Source organism: Amphiura filiformis, chromosome 8 (assembly GCF_039555335.1).
Source record: "Amphiura filiformis chromosome 8, Afil_fr2py, whole genome shotgun sequence".
NCBI lineage: Eukaryota > Metazoa > Echinodermata > Ophiuroidea > Amphilepidida > Amphiuridae > Amphiura > Amphiura filiformis.
In genome coordinates this window covers 19,915,375-19,937,535 of record NC_092635.1, presented here as the reverse complement: position 1 = coordinate 19,937,535, position 22,161 = coordinate 19,915,375, and the positions used below count along the sequence as shown (strand labels likewise).

General features: G+C 36.1%; 1 protein-coding gene across 1 annotated transcript in view; it reads right to left on the bottom strand.

Annotated features, from left to right (window-relative positions):
* Positions 1 to 7,933: 7,933 nt before the first annotated feature.
* Positions 7,934 to 22,161, bottom strand: part of LOC140158777 (asparagine--tRNA ligase, cytoplasmic-like) — a 40,804-nt gene continuing 26,576 nt past the window's right edge. Inside the window, exons 9-19 of the mRNA XM_072181989.1 lie at positions 20,960 to 21,016; positions 17,804 to 17,844; positions 17,159 to 17,195; positions 16,547 to 16,624; positions 15,662 to 15,783; positions 14,478 to 14,613; positions 13,140 to 13,253; positions 11,539 to 11,586; positions 9,792 to 9,875; positions 8,993 to 9,124; positions 7,934 to 8,454 (exon numbers count right to left, since the gene is read on the bottom strand). Coding sequence (XP_072038090.1) covers positions 8,323 to 8,454; positions 8,993 to 9,124; positions 9,792 to 9,875; positions 11,539 to 11,586; positions 13,140 to 13,253; positions 14,478 to 14,613; positions 15,662 to 15,783; positions 16,547 to 16,624; positions 17,159 to 17,195; positions 17,804 to 17,844; positions 20,960 to 21,016 — 981 coding nt within the window. The 3' untranslated portion in view covers positions 7,934 to 8,322. The remainder of the gene's footprint in view (positions 8,455 to 8,992; positions 9,125 to 9,791; positions 9,876 to 11,538; positions 11,587 to 13,139; positions 13,254 to 14,477; positions 14,614 to 15,661; positions 15,784 to 16,546; positions 16,625 to 17,158; positions 17,196 to 17,803; positions 17,845 to 20,959; positions 21,017 to 22,161) is intronic.

Below are 22,161 nucleotides of genomic sequence, written 5' to 3'. Positions count from 1 at the left end.
TTCATGCACATTCACATTCATATTTTATTAACTATCTAACTACTACACGTACATGCTTTGTTGTCTGAAGGTATTACTATTTAGCTCTATTGGTGCAAAATAATAGGCCTAAGATGATTTCCGACATCGTTTTTCGTTTCGACTTTCAGATCATGCACGCACTTTGTTTTTTTATTTAACATGTATAGGCCTACAAGATGATTTCCGAAATAATTTGTGACATGATCAAGGGGAATGAGTCGGATGTCGCTAATATTGTTTTTGAGATATTGGCAAAAACAATGTTCAAATTCTTTTGTTTTATCATTGTTTTTAGCCATTGATAAATTGCTCATAACTTTCGGTAACCAGACGTCCGATTTTGATGGAGTTTGCATCAAAATGTAGCATTAATTTGTAAACAGCTAGAAAATGATGCAAAAAACTTCTAATTGAAAATTGCCGACAAGTGACTCATCCCCCCTGATGATGTCACATTTACTTCATCAGACTTTCAGATGGTTCATGCACATACTTTTTATTAATTATCTAACCCGGGCTATCTAACTGCTACACATGCTTTGTCGTCTGAAGGTATTTAGTTAGCTCTATATTGGTGCAAAGTAATAGGCCTACAAGATAATTTCCGGCATTAATATTAACCATGCATAGACAACTGGTAGGCCTATAGGCCCTACATGTACATATCCAGTATAGAGTTTTCTAATTAACATTAGCACTAGGTTTTTTTTTGGTTGTTGTTGTTGTTGTTGTTGAAAACATGCCCTAACAAAACCCGATGTTAGGCCTAAAGCTTCTGGTGGGTGATCCACCTAAATCAATGAATTGTTAGTTTATGCATAAAGCCAGTGCAAAGGTTTTAAAAATGCTTCGTGCATATAGTTGAATATGGGAAAGTGGACATTTTAAAGTGTTGTAACTTGAAAATGGAGCTTCTTTGAAAATTGTTTTGAAAAAAAATAAATGCCAATTGCTATTGTCATTTTTTCAATGTGAAGGTGGTTGAATTAAAGCATATTTTGAAAGTAGAGTGTCCCTTAGCATGGTTAGGGTTTTGAAGTACACAAATAGTAGGCCTACAATTGTATGAAAATGGTTGGTGCATTATATACCAGAGAAAGTCATGGAATTCTTTAATTAAAGTCATGGGAAGTCATGGATTTGTTTTGCTCACGAAGTGTAAGAACCCTGCAAAGATTTGTGCCGTCCGGACTTTTTCAAAAATCAGTGAGGGAGTCCCTTATTATTTGTTATTTATATGTTGTTTTTTACCATCCATTTCTGTGTAAAATTGCAATTGCAAAGGCGTTGGCAACACATCATAAAAACGGGGAGGCCCCTAATATTTTTTGTTATTTCCCCAAAGCCCTAGGCCTACCCCTAGCTTGAAGAGAGTGTTTGCAATACATGTTTATAAATGGTAAGCAAGAACTTCTAAACATGTATTTTCATTGCAACAATTTTAGAAACAAAGAAAGGGACCAAAGAGGAAAAATAACAAAAATATTTGAAAATCTTCAAAAATCGGGAGGGGCGTTATTTATTTTCAATTGGCCTCATCGGGAAGTAGGCCTACCGCGATCGTACTTTCAATTTCGTCGAAGAAAATCTTTTCTTGTTCTTTTGTCGCTTCTTAATTAAAAGCATTCATCATTTGCATTTTTTTAAGTTTAAAACTCTACTTCTGATATTTTGCGATATTTTATACTACTTAAAAGTTAAAACTATTTTCAATACACCTGTAGGCCTATCCGGTTCTTTAAATCAGAGCTAAGCGACCGATGCTTTTTAACACTTTTCATACGGATTAAATAAGCTTTTGTTTACAATATTTAGGCCTACGCTACGGCGAAAAAAGATGCATAAATTCACTTTTTTGACAAGTAAATTACCTTGAAATTCTAGTTTTGGCCAGTCTCGAACATCATCTGCCTAAGCATCCATGGCAATTTGATGATGGCGACAGTGAAGTGAACTTAGAGAAGCATATCCAAAGTATTGTTGTTGTTTGCCTATGCTATGCTGCACAAATGGCCCCGTAATGGCTCCCGTAATGGCGGCGATGTAAGAGGGCGCCCTTTCGAGAGTGCGCGGTCGGATTCGTCTATAGGATCCACAATTTTTAAGTTTCCCCTAACGCTTTTTGAAATAAATCGAACAAATATTATCACGTAAAAAGGTATAGGCCTATATGTAGCCTTATTTTACACAATTTATAGTATCACACATCATTGCGCTCAGTCACAATGATTCATTATGTAAAAAGAGGCTGTTTAAAAGTTGCATCTTAGTCCATAATCACATCAAAACCGACCACCTTGGAGCTGGCTTCATTTTCAGATAACAATGAAAGAAGATGAGAAAATATAAAGAAAATAAAAAGAAATTTGAGCTTGTTTTGCCTCATAAACATTTTTACTGTATCTGATTTTAAAGCTAAAAAACAGCAGTTTATCCTAGTGTTTAAATCTCCATTTTCATTTCACAAGTGGTTGGTTTTGATGTGATGGGTCACATTTGCTAAAATCATGTAAAAATTAGCCCTTTAGGGGCCAACATTGATTAATTTTGGCTGCAAAATATGTTTGCTAAAAATCTTCAGATTTTTTTTTGATTTGTCAGATTTTTGGTGAAACTTAAAGAGTAATTTTAGCCTCCAGAAAAAAATAAAAACAAAAAAATGCCGGACAGACCGACCCTACTTGAAGGTCCTTCCCTCCGTATATTGAACAGGGCTCGTTTTTTTCGTAGCCCAAGAGTGAACTCTCAAACAATACAGTATGCCAGGCCTATTCTTGTCTTTGTTTTAGGAAAGTGATGGACCCAGGTGCAACTTTTAAAATGGCCTCTCTTTACATAATGAACCATTGTGACAAAACATAATGTGTGGTGCTATAAGTTGGTCCAGATGTGTAAAACAAAGGCTACACAGGCCTTTTTTACATTGTTTTACGTTTCATAAAATATTTTTTCAATTTATTAGAAAAAAAAATTTAAGTTACTGATCTTATATTTAAAGAGGCGTGGTCCGATTTTTCATGTTCTGTTTCCTATCTTAGATTGAGGCCTACTATTAAAACAATACGTTTCCAAATTTTGAGTTGCATTGGTGGAGCAGTTTTGATGAGAGAAATATAAACGTGTATGCTCCATAGTATAGTAAATACATAAAAATATCGGTGTGATAACCACAAATCACTACATTGTTGTTCACACCATTTAAACGAAACATATATCAGGTGTTAAATTTCACTGGGGTAATGAGAAAAATATGAGCTTTCTTCTGATACCAAAATCTCAATTTTGTTGAATAAAAATGGGGGATGAGGCTGTCGATCAGGTCACAGACCTTTAAGTCAGCATTATTAATGGCTAGGATTTTCCTACTGAGGACCTTTATAGACCTATCTAAAAGATAACTTTTTGTGAAACTGGGCCAAATCTTGGCTTCACTTAAACTCTTAAAATTCAACCAAGACCTGACCCTATCCTGGCTAATGAGACAGTCTTATATGCATTTTTATGTTGTTTGCAATATGCTGGTGAGGGAATTGAATGGGGATGTCTGCAAATGCTAGGTGTCTCTATCCTTTTAACTTAAAACATTTCACTGTGACATGTATTTTAAAATTTGAAATGTTGATTTTCTATTCCACCCATACCAGTCGGTAGTTTTCATACACTGTATTGTATTGATGGGTAATGAGCCCCTTGGCTGAAAGCCATGCTTCTCAAATATGCGACCATCCTCCACAACTGAGCCCGGATGTCGCCAGTGCCACTATTGAGATATGCTCCATTGAACTTAACAATAAAGAATAGGAAACAAAGGATTTATTGACTGTTTTATTGATTTTTCACTACTTAAATGTCAAGTACTATAGATATGATATACATCATTTTAAAGCTAATTTCAAGCAGAATATTTTGGTTGAATATCTCAAAAATGATGATTGGCGACTTCAGGGCTCAGTTGTGCTGGATGGTCACATATGTCAATACAACAAGTGTAAATGGGGCCTTAGTGATTCAGCTCTATTTCATTCTGAATTATTGATTTATTCTGTGAACCGGAAATTGAGTTGTATCAAAATTACTTCCCAAATCCATATACCCCTATGGAAGACATGATCTTAAAGCCATAATGTTCGATTTCTTTCAAATTTTAATGAAGTTATTGTTCGATTTCTTTCAAATTTTAATGAAGTTATTCTTTACCCAAAATGCCGAAATAATATTATTTGATTTCTGCAGATTTTAAGCTGATTTTGGTCGTTTAACATGGAGTTCTATTGGGGCCTTTAAGTCACATTACAACTTAATATGTCGAAATTGCCATAAACACAACAAATTTGGCTGATCCCACTTACGTGCAAGTTGGGACATGTGTAAACATTAGCCTTACAAATATGCACAAAAAAATCAGGTTTGAAAAAAAAATTCCCAATTTCATATTACAAGATTGTGCATTTTGGCTTTAATCTTCCACACAGGTAATGTGAATTTCAAATGGGGTCACATGAATGACCCCTGTAAATGGTCACTCCAGTCTCCATTTGAAAATTACATCCCTCATGTGGGAGACTAAGATCATGTCTTCCATTGGGAGGTATGGATTTCAACTGGACTAAACACTCATACCATGTATTCACCAGCCCTCGAATTAAGGATCTGAAGGGGCATGGCCACTTTTTTAGGACAAGTTGATAATTGCCTTGGATTTTCACTGAAAAGACAAGGCAGCACGGCGGTTTGTAATATTTCAAGAGGGCATTATGGCAACTGTTGAAAATTGAGAAGGGCACCAAGGCAATTTCTCAAAAGTGAAGAAAATACACACAAACATAGATGATTTTAATTTTTATAATGAAGGGGCAGGGCTGGGGCACCGACGGCAACTTCATTAGAGGCACGGCAAGTGACTGCCTTGGGTAAAGGGCATATTTTGAGGGCATTACGGCAGTGGGGATGGGCACCCACGGCAAAATGCCATGGGTGCCGTGGGTTAAATCGAGGGCTGGTATTCACATGCAAGCATGTAGATGTAATGCTTGCTACAGCTGGGTACACGTCATCTCATATTACAAACCTAACATATCATTGAAATAAAATTATATACCATTTTTCTCTGATAATTATCTTTATTTTTTCAATATCAATACATTAACTTTATATCATATCAATGATAATAATAGCAACATGATTTGTTAGTTTCAACTGTATTTATCACAAGACAGAAAATGCTACAATACTGAGGACAGATTTGAAAGATCCTAATCATAACATTGTTGAGAAAGGTAATATATTGTTTTCAAGATTTTGTGATGATCAACATTGAATTGATAACTGGACTACCATTAATCTGTATTTGAAAATGAAATGTTATCAGCTTCAACTCTTTATGAAGAAAGGTGTGAGAGAAAATAGAAAGAAAAAAGGAGAGAGGAAAAAGAGTAAGAAATAGAAAACAGAATTCAAAAGAAAACTTTCCCCCTTCAAAACATCAAGAAACCTGAAACACATCAGTCTTGTGATTGTTGAAACATGCTTCAAAAGTGCCTCAAATCACAGTGCCTTGACCAAGTTTGTGTTCCAGTCACCAGTATGTTCATGTTTCCTTTCACAGATTTATAAATTGTTTAAACCTAACACTGCTTTTTGCTATCGGAAGTTAAAGAAAGGAGAGAAGATGAACAAATTTGTAGTATATCTTGTAGTTAAGATTTTTCTGTAAAGCGCATTGAGAAACTGTTTTGTTTGTAACGCGCTCTATAAGTGTATATTATTATTATTATTAACAAATAAGTCACTTGGTACCCCCTGGATTCGAACCTTGCACCCTTGGATGCCAAGCCCACGATCACCGGCCGGTTGCACTGGCCCTGAGCATATAGCACTTAGGGTGATTACGTCATCGCATCACAAGGGATTCATGCATACGCTGTGGTTATCATTGTGGTATTAATGGGTGTTAGGGTTAAGCTTTGAAGAGCACTAAAAGCTAAAATAAATATTGTGGCGCAAAAATTTCCAACATTACAGTATATTGTCTTACAATGTTTACCTTTAATTGTCTCTCAATTGACAATGACAAAACATTCATACAGTAATACGCAACCATCACATGAGTTTGTGCTCAGAGCAATTATCATAAAAAGAATGTAGATTCATATATTGCGGTAAATTGTAAACCTGAGAGTAATTGAGATTTCTACTTACTTAGGCAGCAGGTTGCAAACAGTGACCACACTGATAATTGACTGGGATAACATCAATGTGTTGAGCAGGGAGCCTAAAGACTTCCAGGATAGGCATATGAAGCAATGCACATTAAGGAGGGCCCAAGTTTGAACATAGACAAAATATCAGACTTAGACAGTCTGCGACCAACTCGCTCACTTATAGGGGTGACTAGATCAGCAAAATAGATATCACCTGGTCATGTGATGTTACCACACCGGGTCAGAGCATTAACAAAATTACAGCTAACTATGCCCAAGGTCTGGTGAAAGTGCTCCAGATGAATAGTTTATATTATGAAATTTTCATAACAAAAGGCCAAAACCTCAACTCACTTTATTGTACCATATTCTGCTTCTGATGTTTTGCATATTATTTTTCAACTTAAAAATAGCTGTTACAGCATTACAGACAACCACTCTTCATTTGAATATAACCTTAATTCTCATTAGCTTGTAGTGAATGTACATCATTTATAGACTTATTAAATTTGTATTAACATTACCTACAAAGCCCATCACCCGAGTAATAATAAAAAAAATATATATATGTTAACCTTTTAATGTTATTAATCATACTAACGTAAAGTAAAATTTTTAAGAAGTCACAGTTCATTCACACGACCGTCAATGGAAGAGATTGGATCACTTTATCTCTCAGCCATGTACCAGATGTTAAAGTTTTGATTGGAATTGCAAAAGGGATTATCATCGATAAGAGCAGTTTTCCACTTCAAAAGTGCATACATGAAAGTATGATCAGATGGGCAGGTTTATATTTTCAAAAGCTCTTACTTTTCTATAATATTCAAGATACAAGCACAGATATATGACTAAATAAAGTTGAATTTGTAAAAACCAAGCTAAAAATTGACTGTTTTGTTGACAGTTTCGTTGGTGAATCATCGACTTTCTCAAAGTTGGTATTGTTGTAATCCAGCAGGAAGTTATGTTTGCAGTCATGATGTTAGACTTAGTTACAGTCTCAAGCAGTGGATCATAGACAAGACTCAAATTCTTAACTCTCTCGTTTCTCTTCTGTCTGTTCTCATTGCTCCCTCCTCGTGATCTAAATTGTGCTTTCCTGTTGCTTACTCTATGATTTTTGACTACCTTTGTTCTTGAAATGGCTCTTGGATTCTTTCCTTGGGGATCTTGTGTATTTCTTCTGACTTGCTTACTTGGAACACTAATTTTGTTAAAGTTGGTGGCTTCTTAACTATGAAACAATCAAAAAAAATGTTTTAGCTTGGGTTTTGACAAATTTAACTTCATTTATTCTACAATCACCCTGTTTCAATAATATGACCATTGAGTGTGTCTCTTGAGTTGTATGTATCAATAATAGCAAGGAGTAATTATTGAATGATACTTAAATTTGCAGGCAAAGTGACACAGCACAATACAATACTATTGGCCACCAGTACATATGCACATTATGCAGGCAGTACCATGATGTTGTATACCTAGTATAATTGGGTATACACTGCTAAGTGAGACAGATTGGTTGTATTAATGGAATGGCAGCATGCCCCCTTCCTTGAGAAGTCTAGCTTCAAGTTTGCTCACCAATAGCTTCATATTTAAGGCTAGAAATCTAGAACAAATCAATGAAGTATGACACCATGTAAAGCAATGAAGTTCAGAAGTAAACACAGCTGATCACCCATCAAAAAGTTGTTTAACTTGCAGTTCAAATTAGGCAACCATTCAAATTAGGCTCTAAAAGATACAGCTGACTCATCAAAATAACTTTCATCCAAATTTGAACATCAACAGAATATGTAACATGTGTTGCAAAAAATGTCAATACCGATCTACTAAAAAATGATAGCTTGCGACATTAGCCTTGAATGTGCCAATTCGAAGCTTGATTTCTCAAGTAAAATGCCCCCTGCATATTTCAATATCTCTGACATAAATACCCAAAAGAAAAGATGATTAATAACGTTGGCAAGATTTACTGAAGAAATCTACACAAAATCAACCCTCTTCTTTCCCTGCTACTATTGATTACACTCCATGTTAATCCATTAGAATTCTCTGAATACACCCTAGTTCTTCTACACGTGCAAGTTTATCTCTATGGTGTACAGCGCTCCAAGAAACGTGGGTACAGGGTGACATCGCGGATATGGTGTCTGTTGAGGATCCATGTCAAGAAACGCTCAAAACCAAGGCCGTAGCCACCGTGAGGGCAGGAACCATACTTTCTCTGAAAGAGAGAAACAAAGCAAAAGTGAGGATAAGATTAAGGATCTCAAGTTGCAATACCAAAACAATTTATATGATCTAAACAAAATTTAACCTTGGTACAAATGAAAAGTACCTTTTGGTCCAATAGCAGAGAACACACTTAAAGTTTGTTCGGTTTATATAAGGCGGAAAAAATAAATAAAGATTCATAACAACGTGTATTGATTTACAATGGCATGCACGCAGTTGGGCGCAATGCTTACGCTAGTTGTGCATTGCGTAATGCGTGACTGGCACACGCTTATGTGAATTTACGCGAGCGTGAGTTGGGACTTTGTTGACGTGCACAGTAACAAAAGCCGAATAATTTTCGCCTTATATAAGCCTAACAAACTTTAGCATCATACTTGTTACTTTAAAATCAGCTTTTAAGCTTGGAAATATGATTTGTTTTTGGTTAACATTAAAATTAAGTTAAAGTTTATGAATTTTGTGCGAGTTTTAGAAATAATAAGGGTCTGTAAAATGATTCTAATATATCTACATTGCATGCTTACCTGATCTGTGTACCAGTAATATGGTTTAGGATCGATACCCTCTCTTTTGTAACCTACTAGTAGTTCTTCATTATCCCATATCCTCATAGATCCACCAATTATCTCACCTACATTGGGCATAAGAATATCCACCTGTAACCAAGAAACATATCATATAACAACGGTTTAGGCAATAAGTTCTGGTTTTTTCTTGCTTTCCTTTCCTTTTTACTTACTGATCTACACCTACCCCTCCCCCAAAAAAACAAACAAACAAACAACAAGACAAAACAAAAAACCAGGTGAATCAAGCTACAGATCTGCATTAGTTGTATGTTGAGGTTACTGCATATATTTTCCTGTTCACATTAACTGTGGCCCATATTTGCTCTTTTTATTCCTCCTACTCCTAGCTGTCCTACTCACTCTTTTTGTCTCTCACCTGCTACTCACTCATTCAATCACTCATTCAATCACTCATTCACTCACTCATTCACTCACTCATTGCAGAAGTATTGCAAGACACTGCAAGTTGTATGTTGGGTTCACTGCACATATTTATTTTCCTGTTCACATCAATTGAGATCAATAACCATTCTCTCTATTCCCCCTGCTCCCTCTTGCCTTACTTGTTACTCACCCACCAATCACTCAAACATTACAGAAGTATTGCTGGACAATACATGCCGTATGTTGGGTCCACTATGCATTTCTCTTGTCTACATAAATTGTGATCAGTCTACTGCAGTACTCTCTCTATTTCTCCTGCTCCCACCCACCCTCCACACTTGCAACCATGAATTTGAGAAGTAAAACTTACTGATTCTGTGACTCTCTTGTCCTCTGGACATCTAGGCATGTAGAAAGATTTGATTTCAGCAGGGAAGCGGCATAACATAATAGGCTATGAACAAACACAAAATCATATCTTGGTTACCTATCAAGTACCCTCATGATTTTGGCTAGTCTAGGAGACCTCTTCTGCAGTTCATAAGTCTATAAGCATCTCAGAATTGGCTGCCTATTCTTTGGTTCACCTCAAGATCGGTAGTTATGTCAATGCTTTTTAGCATTTATGCTGCAAGCGTGCCGAAAAACCGCCCTTGAATGCATGTGTGTATGTTCTGCATGATTAACTCTTAAGTGTGTGATTCGATACTGCGATCAGCAAAATGCTATGTCACTACAGAACTTGCGGCAAACCAATGTATTGATAGATGGCATGCTATATCAACAATAAATAACATGGTATTTAACTCCTTATCCTTATGTTATGAAATAATTCAAAGCTTTTAGAGTCCAAGATTTTTGATTTATTTTTTATATGGGCAAAATGGTCCATTATCTGGTGACGCTTTAGTTTCAAGAATTGTGTCCAGGACAAGGTGCACAACCATCATGGTTAAGGCCATCTTAAGTTAATAGTTTGTATCCTGTATCAAAGCTCCCGCACGCATTAGTAAAATTGCCTGCTTTTTGCGCGTTATTCCCGCAGGATTGAGTATATTTCAGTTTTTTCTGCTGTTTTATTTTTTTCCAAATTCACACACACAAATATTACGTCAGACATCAAAATAGCCTAAATTGTAAATCTCAATAAATTTCTTCATGATGACCACAGTGAAACCTCCTTGAGAGATGAAAAGGTGGTCAATTCTTGTCCAAAAGCTCGTCCCACAGATAAAAAAAGAAAAGAAAAAAAAACCCTTAAAAACTGTATTCCGCATTAGGTTTTCAAATTGGGAAGGGCTTTGAGAAAATTAAGATGGCCTAATGTCATTCTGGGAGTGAGGTCCCCCCTTTAAATATTGCCCGGTATGCCACTGCTGATGACTCATATCATACTAACAGTTGTAAATTGTGACCATCCACCACAAAGTGGTAGTAAAGTTGGCTCTAGATCATTATCTGTTTATTGCAGATTTTGAAAGAATGTACTTTCAGCTTTAAAATGACACCTCAATCAGCTTCATCGGACATCTGGAAGTCATCGAAGGTCAAATTCCTAATATATTTTACATAGAAATCCATATACTATTTTTTGATTGTATCTTAAAATGGAAAATGCCGACTTTACGACCAGTTTGTGGTGGATGAGCACAATTGTGCAAATGCTAATAGTGATTCAATGTGTCACTTTCAAGCTTTCAAGTTAACTTGAGTTCAAGTGGTAACCATTTGACACTACAATCTATTTCTATTCCACTATCACCTCATTATGTTTCTCCGACCTTTGCATGTTTGTAATTAGAAGGTTTCTGATACACAAAATCAATATATCTGATATAATGCCAGTTATTAAAAAAACCATTATCTATCTAAAATCCTGTCTTACACCTGACATTTGGAAACTCCACACGATCTATGTTGATGCGCATCAATTTATGTGGCTTACACTGCATACTAAATGGGCTTGACTCCATACTGCAGTGCCAGGTGAATGCATAAATGTGAACTCTTTCAGCCCGACTAATGCAGTATCTTCTAATGCATTCAAATATGTTGCAAAACTTGCACTGTTACTGCATGAAATTTACACTGTGTAGACGATCATGAAGTTTTCTTACCTCATTAATTTGGTCTGTCATCTTTCTCTCAGGCATTTCAGGTATATCCTGTAAGGTACAAAGAAATTAGAATGCTCATTTCATCTGAATGCATATATCAGTCATGTTTCTTTTCATATTTGTTTCCTCAGTCCTGTTCACTTAATATGTACACAAATACACAGCCAGACACACCCCTACTTGTGTTAGCCATCAAACAGGGACTCTGTCCAGAACTGTTGAACAAGGACATGTTTTTCTGATTTTGACCATCTAATCAGAGACATTATGAGGCATTCCATGTCAACTCCTGGGATGTGCACCAGCACCTCTTCAATTTTTTTGTTTTTCTGTGTGGTAGTAGATATTGATGAGAAAGTAAAATCCTGAAAATTTGAGCTTCATACTCCATTTCGTTTTCCCGTGGCATTAATTTGAAATTTAGGGGGGTGAGCGTAAAAAATGTGTCGCAACGTGAAAGATGATGTTTGGAGGTCCATAAATGTATAAAGGGAACCCCAAACAGCTTTAAAAAGTATGTATCCTGGGGTACCTTTTTGTGTAGAATTCAAATCTGGCATCAGAAAACTTGTGGCTCCTTTACTTAAAAAGATATAGGTGGGGCAAAATGTCTGACATTGGTTTTGGGGGTCAAAATGTACAAAAATGTACAATTGGAGTTTTGCATGGGTAATATCTCAGCTAAAAGTATTCTAATAGGCTCAATATGGGATAAGAGTAATGTCCTACCAAAGGGCTCTGACTGGCAAAAAATGGACAAAAAATTATTTTTACTTTTGGAGTTCTGACCCCCGAAGTTGGTCCTGGATGGACTGAAGTTGCATTTTGAGGGCCCTATATCTTTTAAAGTAAATGAGTCACAAGTTTTCTGATGCCAGATTTGAGTTCTACACAAAAAAGTACCCCAGGATACATACTTTTCAAAGCTGTTTGGGGTTCCCTTTATACATTTATGGACCTCCAAACATCGTCTTTCGCTATGCGACACATTTTTACGCTCACCCCTAAATTTCAAATTGATGCCACGGAAAACGAAATGGAGTATGAAGCTCAAATTTTCAGGATTTTACTTTCTCATCAATATCTACTACCACACAGAAAAACAAAAAAATTGAAGAGGTGCTGCGGTGCACATCCCTGGAGTTGACATGGAATGCCTCTTATGAGCTTTACATACATTCTATGCAAATTATACACAATTGTTTTATGATATTTGAACAGGGACTGATTTTTATATCACCCATATTGGATGCATACTCTTAAATGCAGTTTTTCGTTGCATATTAAAAAATTGTGGACTGTGCTCCGAGAACATGTACACCCTACACACTGCCATTAAAAGGGTCTGTCCTCCACTCCAATGCAGGTGTGTCCTCGGTTTATAATGCTAATAATCTGGTGTTGTGTGTTCTGTTCAGTACCAAACCCTACTGCATGTACCCATACATAAGCACCCTGTACATAGTGTATAGCTATCAAAATCAGGATGTCTGAATTGACATTTAACCAAGGACCAAAATGGTGATTTTTTTTAACCAACCAAGGTCACTATTTTTAATGCATAATAAATAGCAAACTCACACACAAATACACACACTAACCTCTCCAAATTCATAATAGGTTCCATCTTCTTTCTTGATATCATGTTCTTTAAGGTATTCAATAGCTTCAGTGTAGTTCATACGTCTAAATGGACGCTTGGGTGGTTTAAATTCCTTTTAGAAGAAAAAATAAGACATATTATAATATATTACTTAATTTCTCAAAATATTTAAAACATCAAACTTATTTAGCATTTTTCAAAACCAACATTAACATATTGTCAATCAGGAAAGTGTAATTTCTTCAGGAATAATTGGGCAACAGAACGCTTGCACCACTGAGTACTGAAGTCTCATGGCACCGAAAAACACTTTGGTTAGTTATAAGAACCGAAAAGAAATACTGCAAACCAGGATTGTCAGATTCTGATCCCTTAAATATTTTGTGTAGTGTAATATGTTAAGTACAGCTTGTCTGTACGCAGTGCAATAATACTCATACATATGAGGGAGGCACTAAAATGGAAGAAGTATCAAATCCAGGGAAAATGTTGAAATTGAAGAAGACATGAACTTCTGGATATTTATATCGATGAATAAATCTTACCCAAGATGAAATTTTGATAATGTATCTATCTGTTCTAATTTGCCTGTTATGTAACAGTGTATGTGATTGGTTTTAGAGCTTGTCACCTGCTGATCCTACATTCTGTTTATGCCCAGCTACTCAATATGATAATCAGAAATTGAAATACTTGTCTGGAAAATTAATATGATTTTGAAAATGCAATTAAGTTACTCTATTTTGTAAATAAACTGTAACACACTCATTTGCATTTACAACGAACTCGGTCCAATTAAAGTACCTGGACTTTCAAGTTGGATCGATCACTCCAACTACTTCATGAATATCAATTCCCTACCCAATTACACATGTTAACACTCAACACCTTGCATCACCGCCCTTTAATTCCACTGTATTTTTGATGTGTGTCACCATCAACTGGGTTGTTTCTACTGCTCTGCAACAGGTGGGTAACCAATCACCACTCTATGTGCATTTAGTGGGGAGACCGGAAGTATGGAAACACTTAAGCTGCTATAGGTCAGTTTAAGTGACTTTTGGTGTTCTAACTTAATCATCACTGTTTCTACTAGGAATGTCACCTTGTATCACCCACTTTTAACCACCTCAAAATGTGGTTGACACGGCCGACATTGAGGTTACTCCACATCAGCCAATTTGTTTCTACTGAGACCATTGTCACTTATCACCTTGCATCACCCATCAACTCTTTGCTCCATTGAAACATGTTGTATCATTCTGTCTTCTACATTACTCATGAAACCACAAGGTTGTAATTATGCTGAAATAAAGATGATCCTATGATAACTTACTGGGTGAAGTTCTTTGACTAATTCTCCCACAGGTGATGCTAGAACTCTATCTACTACGTCACATAAAAGTTCTTCTAATCTGTCTAATAAGTCATCAAATGTGATGAATGGACATTCTCCCTCTATATGGGTGTACCTGCAAGACATAAAATAAAAGGTCAAAAAAGGTGAAGGAGACAACTGATTTTTATTTGGGTGTGCCGCCGGATATCACATTATCGGTGCAGCCGGTCAATGTGTGAAAACTACAGTACTGGTGCAGCCAGTCACTGTTTGAAAAGGTCAATGGTCTGACCATTTCACACAGTGACTGGCTGCAGTCATGGAATCCCGTTGTGAAAGCACATCTACTTAAGGTAAAGGAGAACCTGCATATAATAGTGAACAGAGTGCCCATCTCTCTTTCATTGGCGATTGGGCCTCCATGTCATGTTGCTGTCACTACACCTCCTCCACAGTGAGTCTTGTTACCTTCCCAGCATTAAAGAATGCCGGTACGCATTTATACATGCTTGGCCACGGCAGGGCTCAAACTGACCATATATCACGATCATGAGGCCTGTGCTCTACTGCTAGACCACATATGACTATATATCCCCTTAAAATAAGAGTCAGGTGATATGATACTATAGGATACTCTATATTCTCTGATGCATTATCAAATGAAATTGCTTTTTTATATGGTTGTAGGAAAATATGCTGTTTGTCTTGAATATGTCTTCCTGGTTTGGTGCATTAAATTTGGCTGCCATTCAAACTTGCATTTCCATAATAATTTTGCACTATTTTCATATCACAAGCAGTATTTCGTATGTACAGGCATTTTGTCGGATTCAATGAATAAAACCATTGTTGGATTATTAAATAATTTTACAGGTGAATTAATACAAATTATATCAAGTGTTTGAGAATTTTACAATACTGATTATAAAACCAATTGATTCATCAATATTTCAACAGCATTTCTAGTTGTTTTCATTGGTAATTTATGATTCAGGTACATAGGCCTATTTGTGTAAGGATAAATTTATATTTGACAACCAAATGTAATGCAGAAGTATATCTTTGATGATAACCTATGGTTAACACTTCCCATATCAATCTAAACACACAGTTTCTAAAATCTTCAGGAATGTATTCTGATTTGCCCGTGCACATTATATTCATTACTTTCCCCAACTTACTCTGCTAGATGCCTTCTTGTACGTGACTGTTCAGCACGGTATGACTGGGCAATGCAGAATACATCACCTAGGGCAGGCAACACAGTCTCAAGATACAGCTGAGATGACTGGGTGAGGTAGGCCTGCAAAACAAATCAAAACATGCATTACATTGCGAAACGATATTGGGAGAAACCAAGCATTATTATATTACAATAGAGTCACTGATCATCTTCATTTTTTGCCTTTGGTGAATAATAAGCCTATTATTAGAATGTTTGAATCTTGCGGGTATGTGTAATATATAGTAGGAAATGAGAAAAAGTGGAAATTTAACATTTTGTGCAACATATTAGAGCATAACCGAGCAATTTGCGGTTCTGTCCTGCTTCATTACACACTACACACTATTTTTTATCCCCTTGATAAAGCTCCCCTGACCCGCCCATTCCACAACTGATGCTAGCCCCATCCCCCACCTGTGGAGTGTCATACCAAGTTTTAATCTCTTGAATGAAGGCCCTATTATTGCGTTGAAGGAGTGGCCAATTTTATCACATATTTTCATCTTAGAGAAAATGCACATCAATTTTTCTACAGCACACTATGTGGTAACAATTAAGAATGCACACAAAACAGCATTCCAGACCATATATTCCCATATGGGTAATGAGAACAATAATGGATATACAATGCACAAAAATCTACACATGTTGATGGGGAAAAAGGTTGGGCTAACTTACAGGTATGAGGCTATCAAATTAGACCATCTTCAACATGTTTATGCAAGTATTCATTATACATGATATTCTATCTACTAGTTTATTCAAAATGCAACAATGACTCAATTGTTCTCTCTGGTCCAGTGAACTAGTCATTTCCCGTTGGTTCTCTTTATGTTCTTACCTCTTCTCCAAAGAAGTCAAAGTTAAACAATGTTGAGCCTCCTTCAACCTGAGTTTGCACTAGAGTGGGTGGAGTTACCTGTTAAAATTGAAATGTTAATGTGCAAAGGTTACATGATAAAGTTAATATAATATTGAAAGCAAGGAGTGTAGTTTTGCAGAACACATGGCTTCATTTGCTTAGTCCTACTTTCTTTCCTTCTTTTTCCTACTGTCTTTCTCACCCCTCCATTGTTTATGCTTTTTTAATTCTATTTAATTAAATCTCTTCTCCATCTCTCCCACCTCCCTCTCTTTATTAATATATAATTTCTTATTCCTTGTTTAATTTCTTATTCATTTCTCTTACCCATAGATTAACAACATAAAGATGACGTCCCAACCGGCAAAGTCCACCTTCACCTGTTAATGAGGGCTTATTGTTACATGACATGCGAGAGACAAAAATGTTACGCCAACTCTGTGCTTATTACAGAGTATTTTTCAAAATATTGCAACGCCATGCAAGAGGCACGGGCCATAGAATGACTGGCCCTCACTAAAATTGCATGCAACGAACAGAGACTATGCCTGTTGGGGGCGCCATCTGTATGTAATTAATCCACACTCTTACCTCATTATAACCTCTTGCAAAGAAATGATCCCGAAAACTGAAAAGAAAAAAAATCAAGTCAATATGTAAAAGTTGAATGTGTTGACACTTATGATTAATAATGAAGAAAAGGATTTTACTTTCAAATGATACTATTGCTAGCTACATATGCTTTCTGGATTTAGAATAAGGCTGGTAAGTTAGTATTTTACTCTAAATCTGTATAAAAAGAAGATATTAGATTTATCACAGAGGTCTATTCACATGTTTTATCTATTGGCCTTCAAAGGATCAATGATGTAGAGTCAATTACTCAATACCACAGTGGACAAGATCCTGCCAACACTGGTAACTGCAAAATTGGAACACTAGGCTAAAGCTCCACCCAAGGGTACCACTGTGAAACAGAACCTCTTGACACTCAGAGGTAATGGGTATTTTTAGGATACAGGAGAGCCTATATGGATCTAAAATCATCAAAATTGATGAGGAAATGCAATACAGCAGCTGTCTTGATTTTGTTGTTGTTCTTATGATTGAGTTTACCATTATCAGTATTTTCAAAAATAAAAACTGTTCCTATTTTTCCATCCAAAAACTATAAAAAAAGGACCACTTCCAAAACAGGAATAGTTGGCAGGTATGAATAAATAAACCATAACTTACCATTGCATAGCAGTAGATCTGACCCGCATAATTTTGGATAGCTACAACAAAAAGACAATAAATGTGGAATTGAATTAATCTGATACACCACAAGCATTGACACTGGCTAAATGGTTATCCTTGCACTAAGACCTTTATAACCATTTTTAAACACCAGCCAGTTGAGTTGATAATTCCTAATTCTTAAAACGGTTGGTTTTTGTCTGCAAGAACAGATTTTTGCCAGCAAAGTGGCAACAATTTTTTGCTGGTTAAACCACAAAAAAAAGGACCAAACTAGAAGAAACTCATGCAGTCAATCAAACATTAAAAAAGTAATACAGGAAGTGCATAAACTCAACTAGTTTATAATAAAAAAAAAACTTATACAACATGGTTAAACCATGTTTTTTTTTTCCTTCTGTGGCAAAACAATTTCTTAAAAGAATCCAGCTTTAGGCCAAAAAAAAAAAAATTGTTTGTTTGTCCATAGAGGCTTATGAAACAGTTGGGTCGGTAGGTCGGATTTAAAAAAAAAATTTTTTTACAGATATTGCACTTGAAACTGACAATTTGAAGACTGGTAAATAAATCAAAACACGCAGCACTTTACTGGTTTAACTCTTGAGATGGTTCTGCATCAGGCTTCCCGTTTAGTGTGCGTCCAGACGCGTATTTTACAAATTTGGAGTTCACATGACTAATCAAGTATTTTGCGTCCATGTCACATGCATGTGGGACGAGACAAAACTTCAAATTTTATCACTAATTGATGATAAAATAAGAAATTTTATTCTTTTATATTTTTAAGATAATAAAAGCCCCAAAATTTTGACCCACCTGCTAAGAATTGAAGTAAATTCTGCAATATTTGTAAATGCAACATCAGGAAATCGTGCACTTTTTGCATGCTTTCCGAACGATCGCTGTTTGATGACCTGGGGAAGTCCCGATTGATTTGTTTACAAGCAAGCCATGGATTCCGATTCACGAGTACTAATATTGAGCAAGCATGCACTGAACACGTGCCGCTAACGTGCGGTTAATGTTTATTTAAGGGTAGACGGGGTATTGGGAGGGCGAGTTAGCGCAGTGGTAATTCTCTCGCTTTGCACCACTGAGGTCCCGGTTCAAGCCCCGGCGCGGCCCAAGGACTCATGTGCACTTGGTTTATCCCGATCCATGCTCGCTTTCTCGCAGGTTTTCTCCGGGATCTCCGGTTTCCTCCTGCTTTCAAAATCGGTGATTAGTTGTTTCGTTATCAAAAACTTCCTTCACCCAATGGAATTTGGGGAGCTGCAGAAAATGGGTGTATTGTTACAATCTAAGTGCGGATAGGTTCGCGCCGGGTTCGGCTGCAACTAGCCTAGTTGATGCGATCTGATTGTGAGGATTCACCACGCAGCGAAATTACAGCGCTTTGAATCCTCTGGAAAAAGCGCTATATAAATTCCGAAATTTATTTATTTATTTATTATATTATTATTGGTCGAAGCAACCTAAAAATTGATTTTCATTATCTAGATCAATATATTATTGAAAAATAACACCTTGATGTTTTGCAAAAGTTCATTCTATAAATTGTATACTTTGCAAACTTGCTTAATTTATTGTCGTTAATGAGTTATGTACGTTTTACAAAAGTGTTGTTGTTTCAACCCTCTTTACAACGTAACTAAAGAACCACAGCACCTATAAAAGTATATCTGTGATATTTTAATTCTTCTGCACACTCGCTATGAATTGAAAAATACAGTTATTGCCAAAGCTCACTACCATTCGTAAGATGCTGTGAACTACCAAATCACAACAGTTATTTATCACAACCTGACAATATTCAATTTTTAATATTTTAAGTTTATTTTCTCATAAATAATCTAGGTTTCCTTTATTAGTATTATTGTTACGATGAATAAAAGCAATTTTAAAGACAAAATTTAAATGATAACCCTTTTTCGTATTATTTGTGGCAGCACGCTAGTTTAGCTTTGTAGCATCAACAACACGTTAATTAAAAAAAAAAAGAAATGCGGAAGTAAAATTTACGAACGAAAATTTGTTCCAGATTGACAGACTTTGCTCATGTTTTTGCACCTGTTTTTGACCATGTTTCGGACCAAAACTGACACAGAAATGAGAAAAATTACCATAGCGAATGGAGATGGAATATCACGGCGAAAATGCACTTTTATTTTTTTTTAACAATCAACATTTGATGAGGTGTAGACCGGAATGCGTGTGTATCGTCATATTATACAACGGCGGTTTATGTAAATGAAGCTCAAACATGAACATATACATGTTTTAACAAAAAATAAAAGACTGTATTATTTTTCTAAAACATATGCGTTATCATCTTTATAAACTATTGTTACGATAAATTTATGGAAATAATAATGTTTTTAGAATTGAATTGTACATATTCAGCAAATTTCTGACTCGCGATGTATTAAAATCTGTACATCAAATATACGTTGTACGCACTAGAAATATACATAATTTCATGTCATTGAAAAGTGCATTGTATTTACACAACAGCGACGAAAATACAACAACAATGCGAAATGAGCTCCACGGTCTCCACCTGGACTCTGTAAACATCCAAATACGCATGGGTACAGGTAATAATATTTCTGTTTTCCCCAAATTTACTTTGTAGATGCATTTTGAAAAGAAAATATTGAATTTAAAAAATTGGAAAAAAAAAAAAAAACGGTCGGGACCAGGGTACACGGTCGGTCGGACGAGGACAAACAAACAATTTTTTTTTTGGCCTTATCACAAATATGTGTACATCTATATCAAAAGGATGCACTTGTCAGCTGCTACACATGACTCATTTCACATAATAGCTAGGTATAAATATCAGACTAATCTTAAGTGGGGGCCACTTCAAAATTATCCCCAAGTCATATGGTTTAGGAACATTCTCTGCATTCCTAAGCCTTGTGACTTGGGGATAATTGGAAGAGGCCCCCACTTATCTGAAAACAGAATATATCCAATGTAATGATTTTCAAATTCTTTCACACAGCAGTTGTTTTGAATGTGCAACAATTGGTGTCATGAAGCTCAGTATTTTGTTCAGCACACAGGATTCAATCAGGCCATTCTGCTTAAAGGGCAAAATTATGCCCTGGTAAGAGTTTTACTGAATCTGTACAAGCTATAACTTACATGTTCTCCTCTGAGCATCATGTGTCTTTGATCCAATTGAACATCTATATGAGATTCCTGTTGTGAGAGAGAAACAAAATATATTTTAAAATGAAAACTTGCTACCATTCTTTGTATGTCACTTTAACTAGTTTATTCTCACTCTTGCAAATCGGATGCACTGAAAGCCTGATTATAACTAGACTACCCCGTAGTCCACTTGCCCATTGTGCATACTCTGGATATTGTATTTAAGCTTAAAACTCTGATTTAATTAATGTGTGCACAATTGATAGATTTTCACATCTGTTCTTTTCAGTCACCCTACTCCCTCTGTTTGTTAGCTTCCCAAGTGGACTACTGACATTGGATTGCAGTTTTCATGCTTAACACGGCTGTCTATGAGCTTCTATGGATGAGATTGTCGGAAATCTGGCCTACTAAAATTGGCCATGATGTAATGCATCTTTAAATGGATCTGGCTTGTGATTGGTCGCCTGATCTCGTTATGGTTTAAATCCTCCGGTACCTGTCATTACCATTAATAACTACATGGTACACAAGTATGTGGCCTACCCCGCCTTTGTGTTGTGTAATTGCATGAACGCGTCAGTATTGTGCATGGACGCGTCTTGTATTTGTTTGCGGTTAAATTTGATTGATAAACAAGTATGATTGACAGTGTGAGTGTTAGGGACTTTGCCCGTTTAAAATCTTAAGTCCATAGTCTATTTTTAACCTGGAATTTCGCGATTAATAAACTGGCAGATTCTAAAATCAGAATTGTTCAGTATTGAAGTGCCAATACAATTATGACATTATGATATGTTGCATTCAATAATAACTTGGATGATGTGCGCATGGTGACATGCAGCCTCTCCAGCTCTGTATTTTGTTGCTTATTTGTGCTGTTTATCGCAGTGTGACTATTTTACATTTGTAACCTGAGGATTGGGTATTTCATCTTGACTATCCTGAGCAAGTTGGACTGCAAAATTCTTCATTTTCTTCATAGATTTTTCATTTTGGACTTTTCTACCTCATTACTCAACTCACTTCTGTAAGCTTAACCATTACCTATCACAGCATATAGGATACTGTACTCCACTATTGGATTGGACCTTTTCATCAAATCAATATAATCTCCTGTTTGCATCATCTGTGAGTACTTGATTCATCAATTGTTCATCAATTGTTTGCATTGACTGGAACTACTCAGCTAT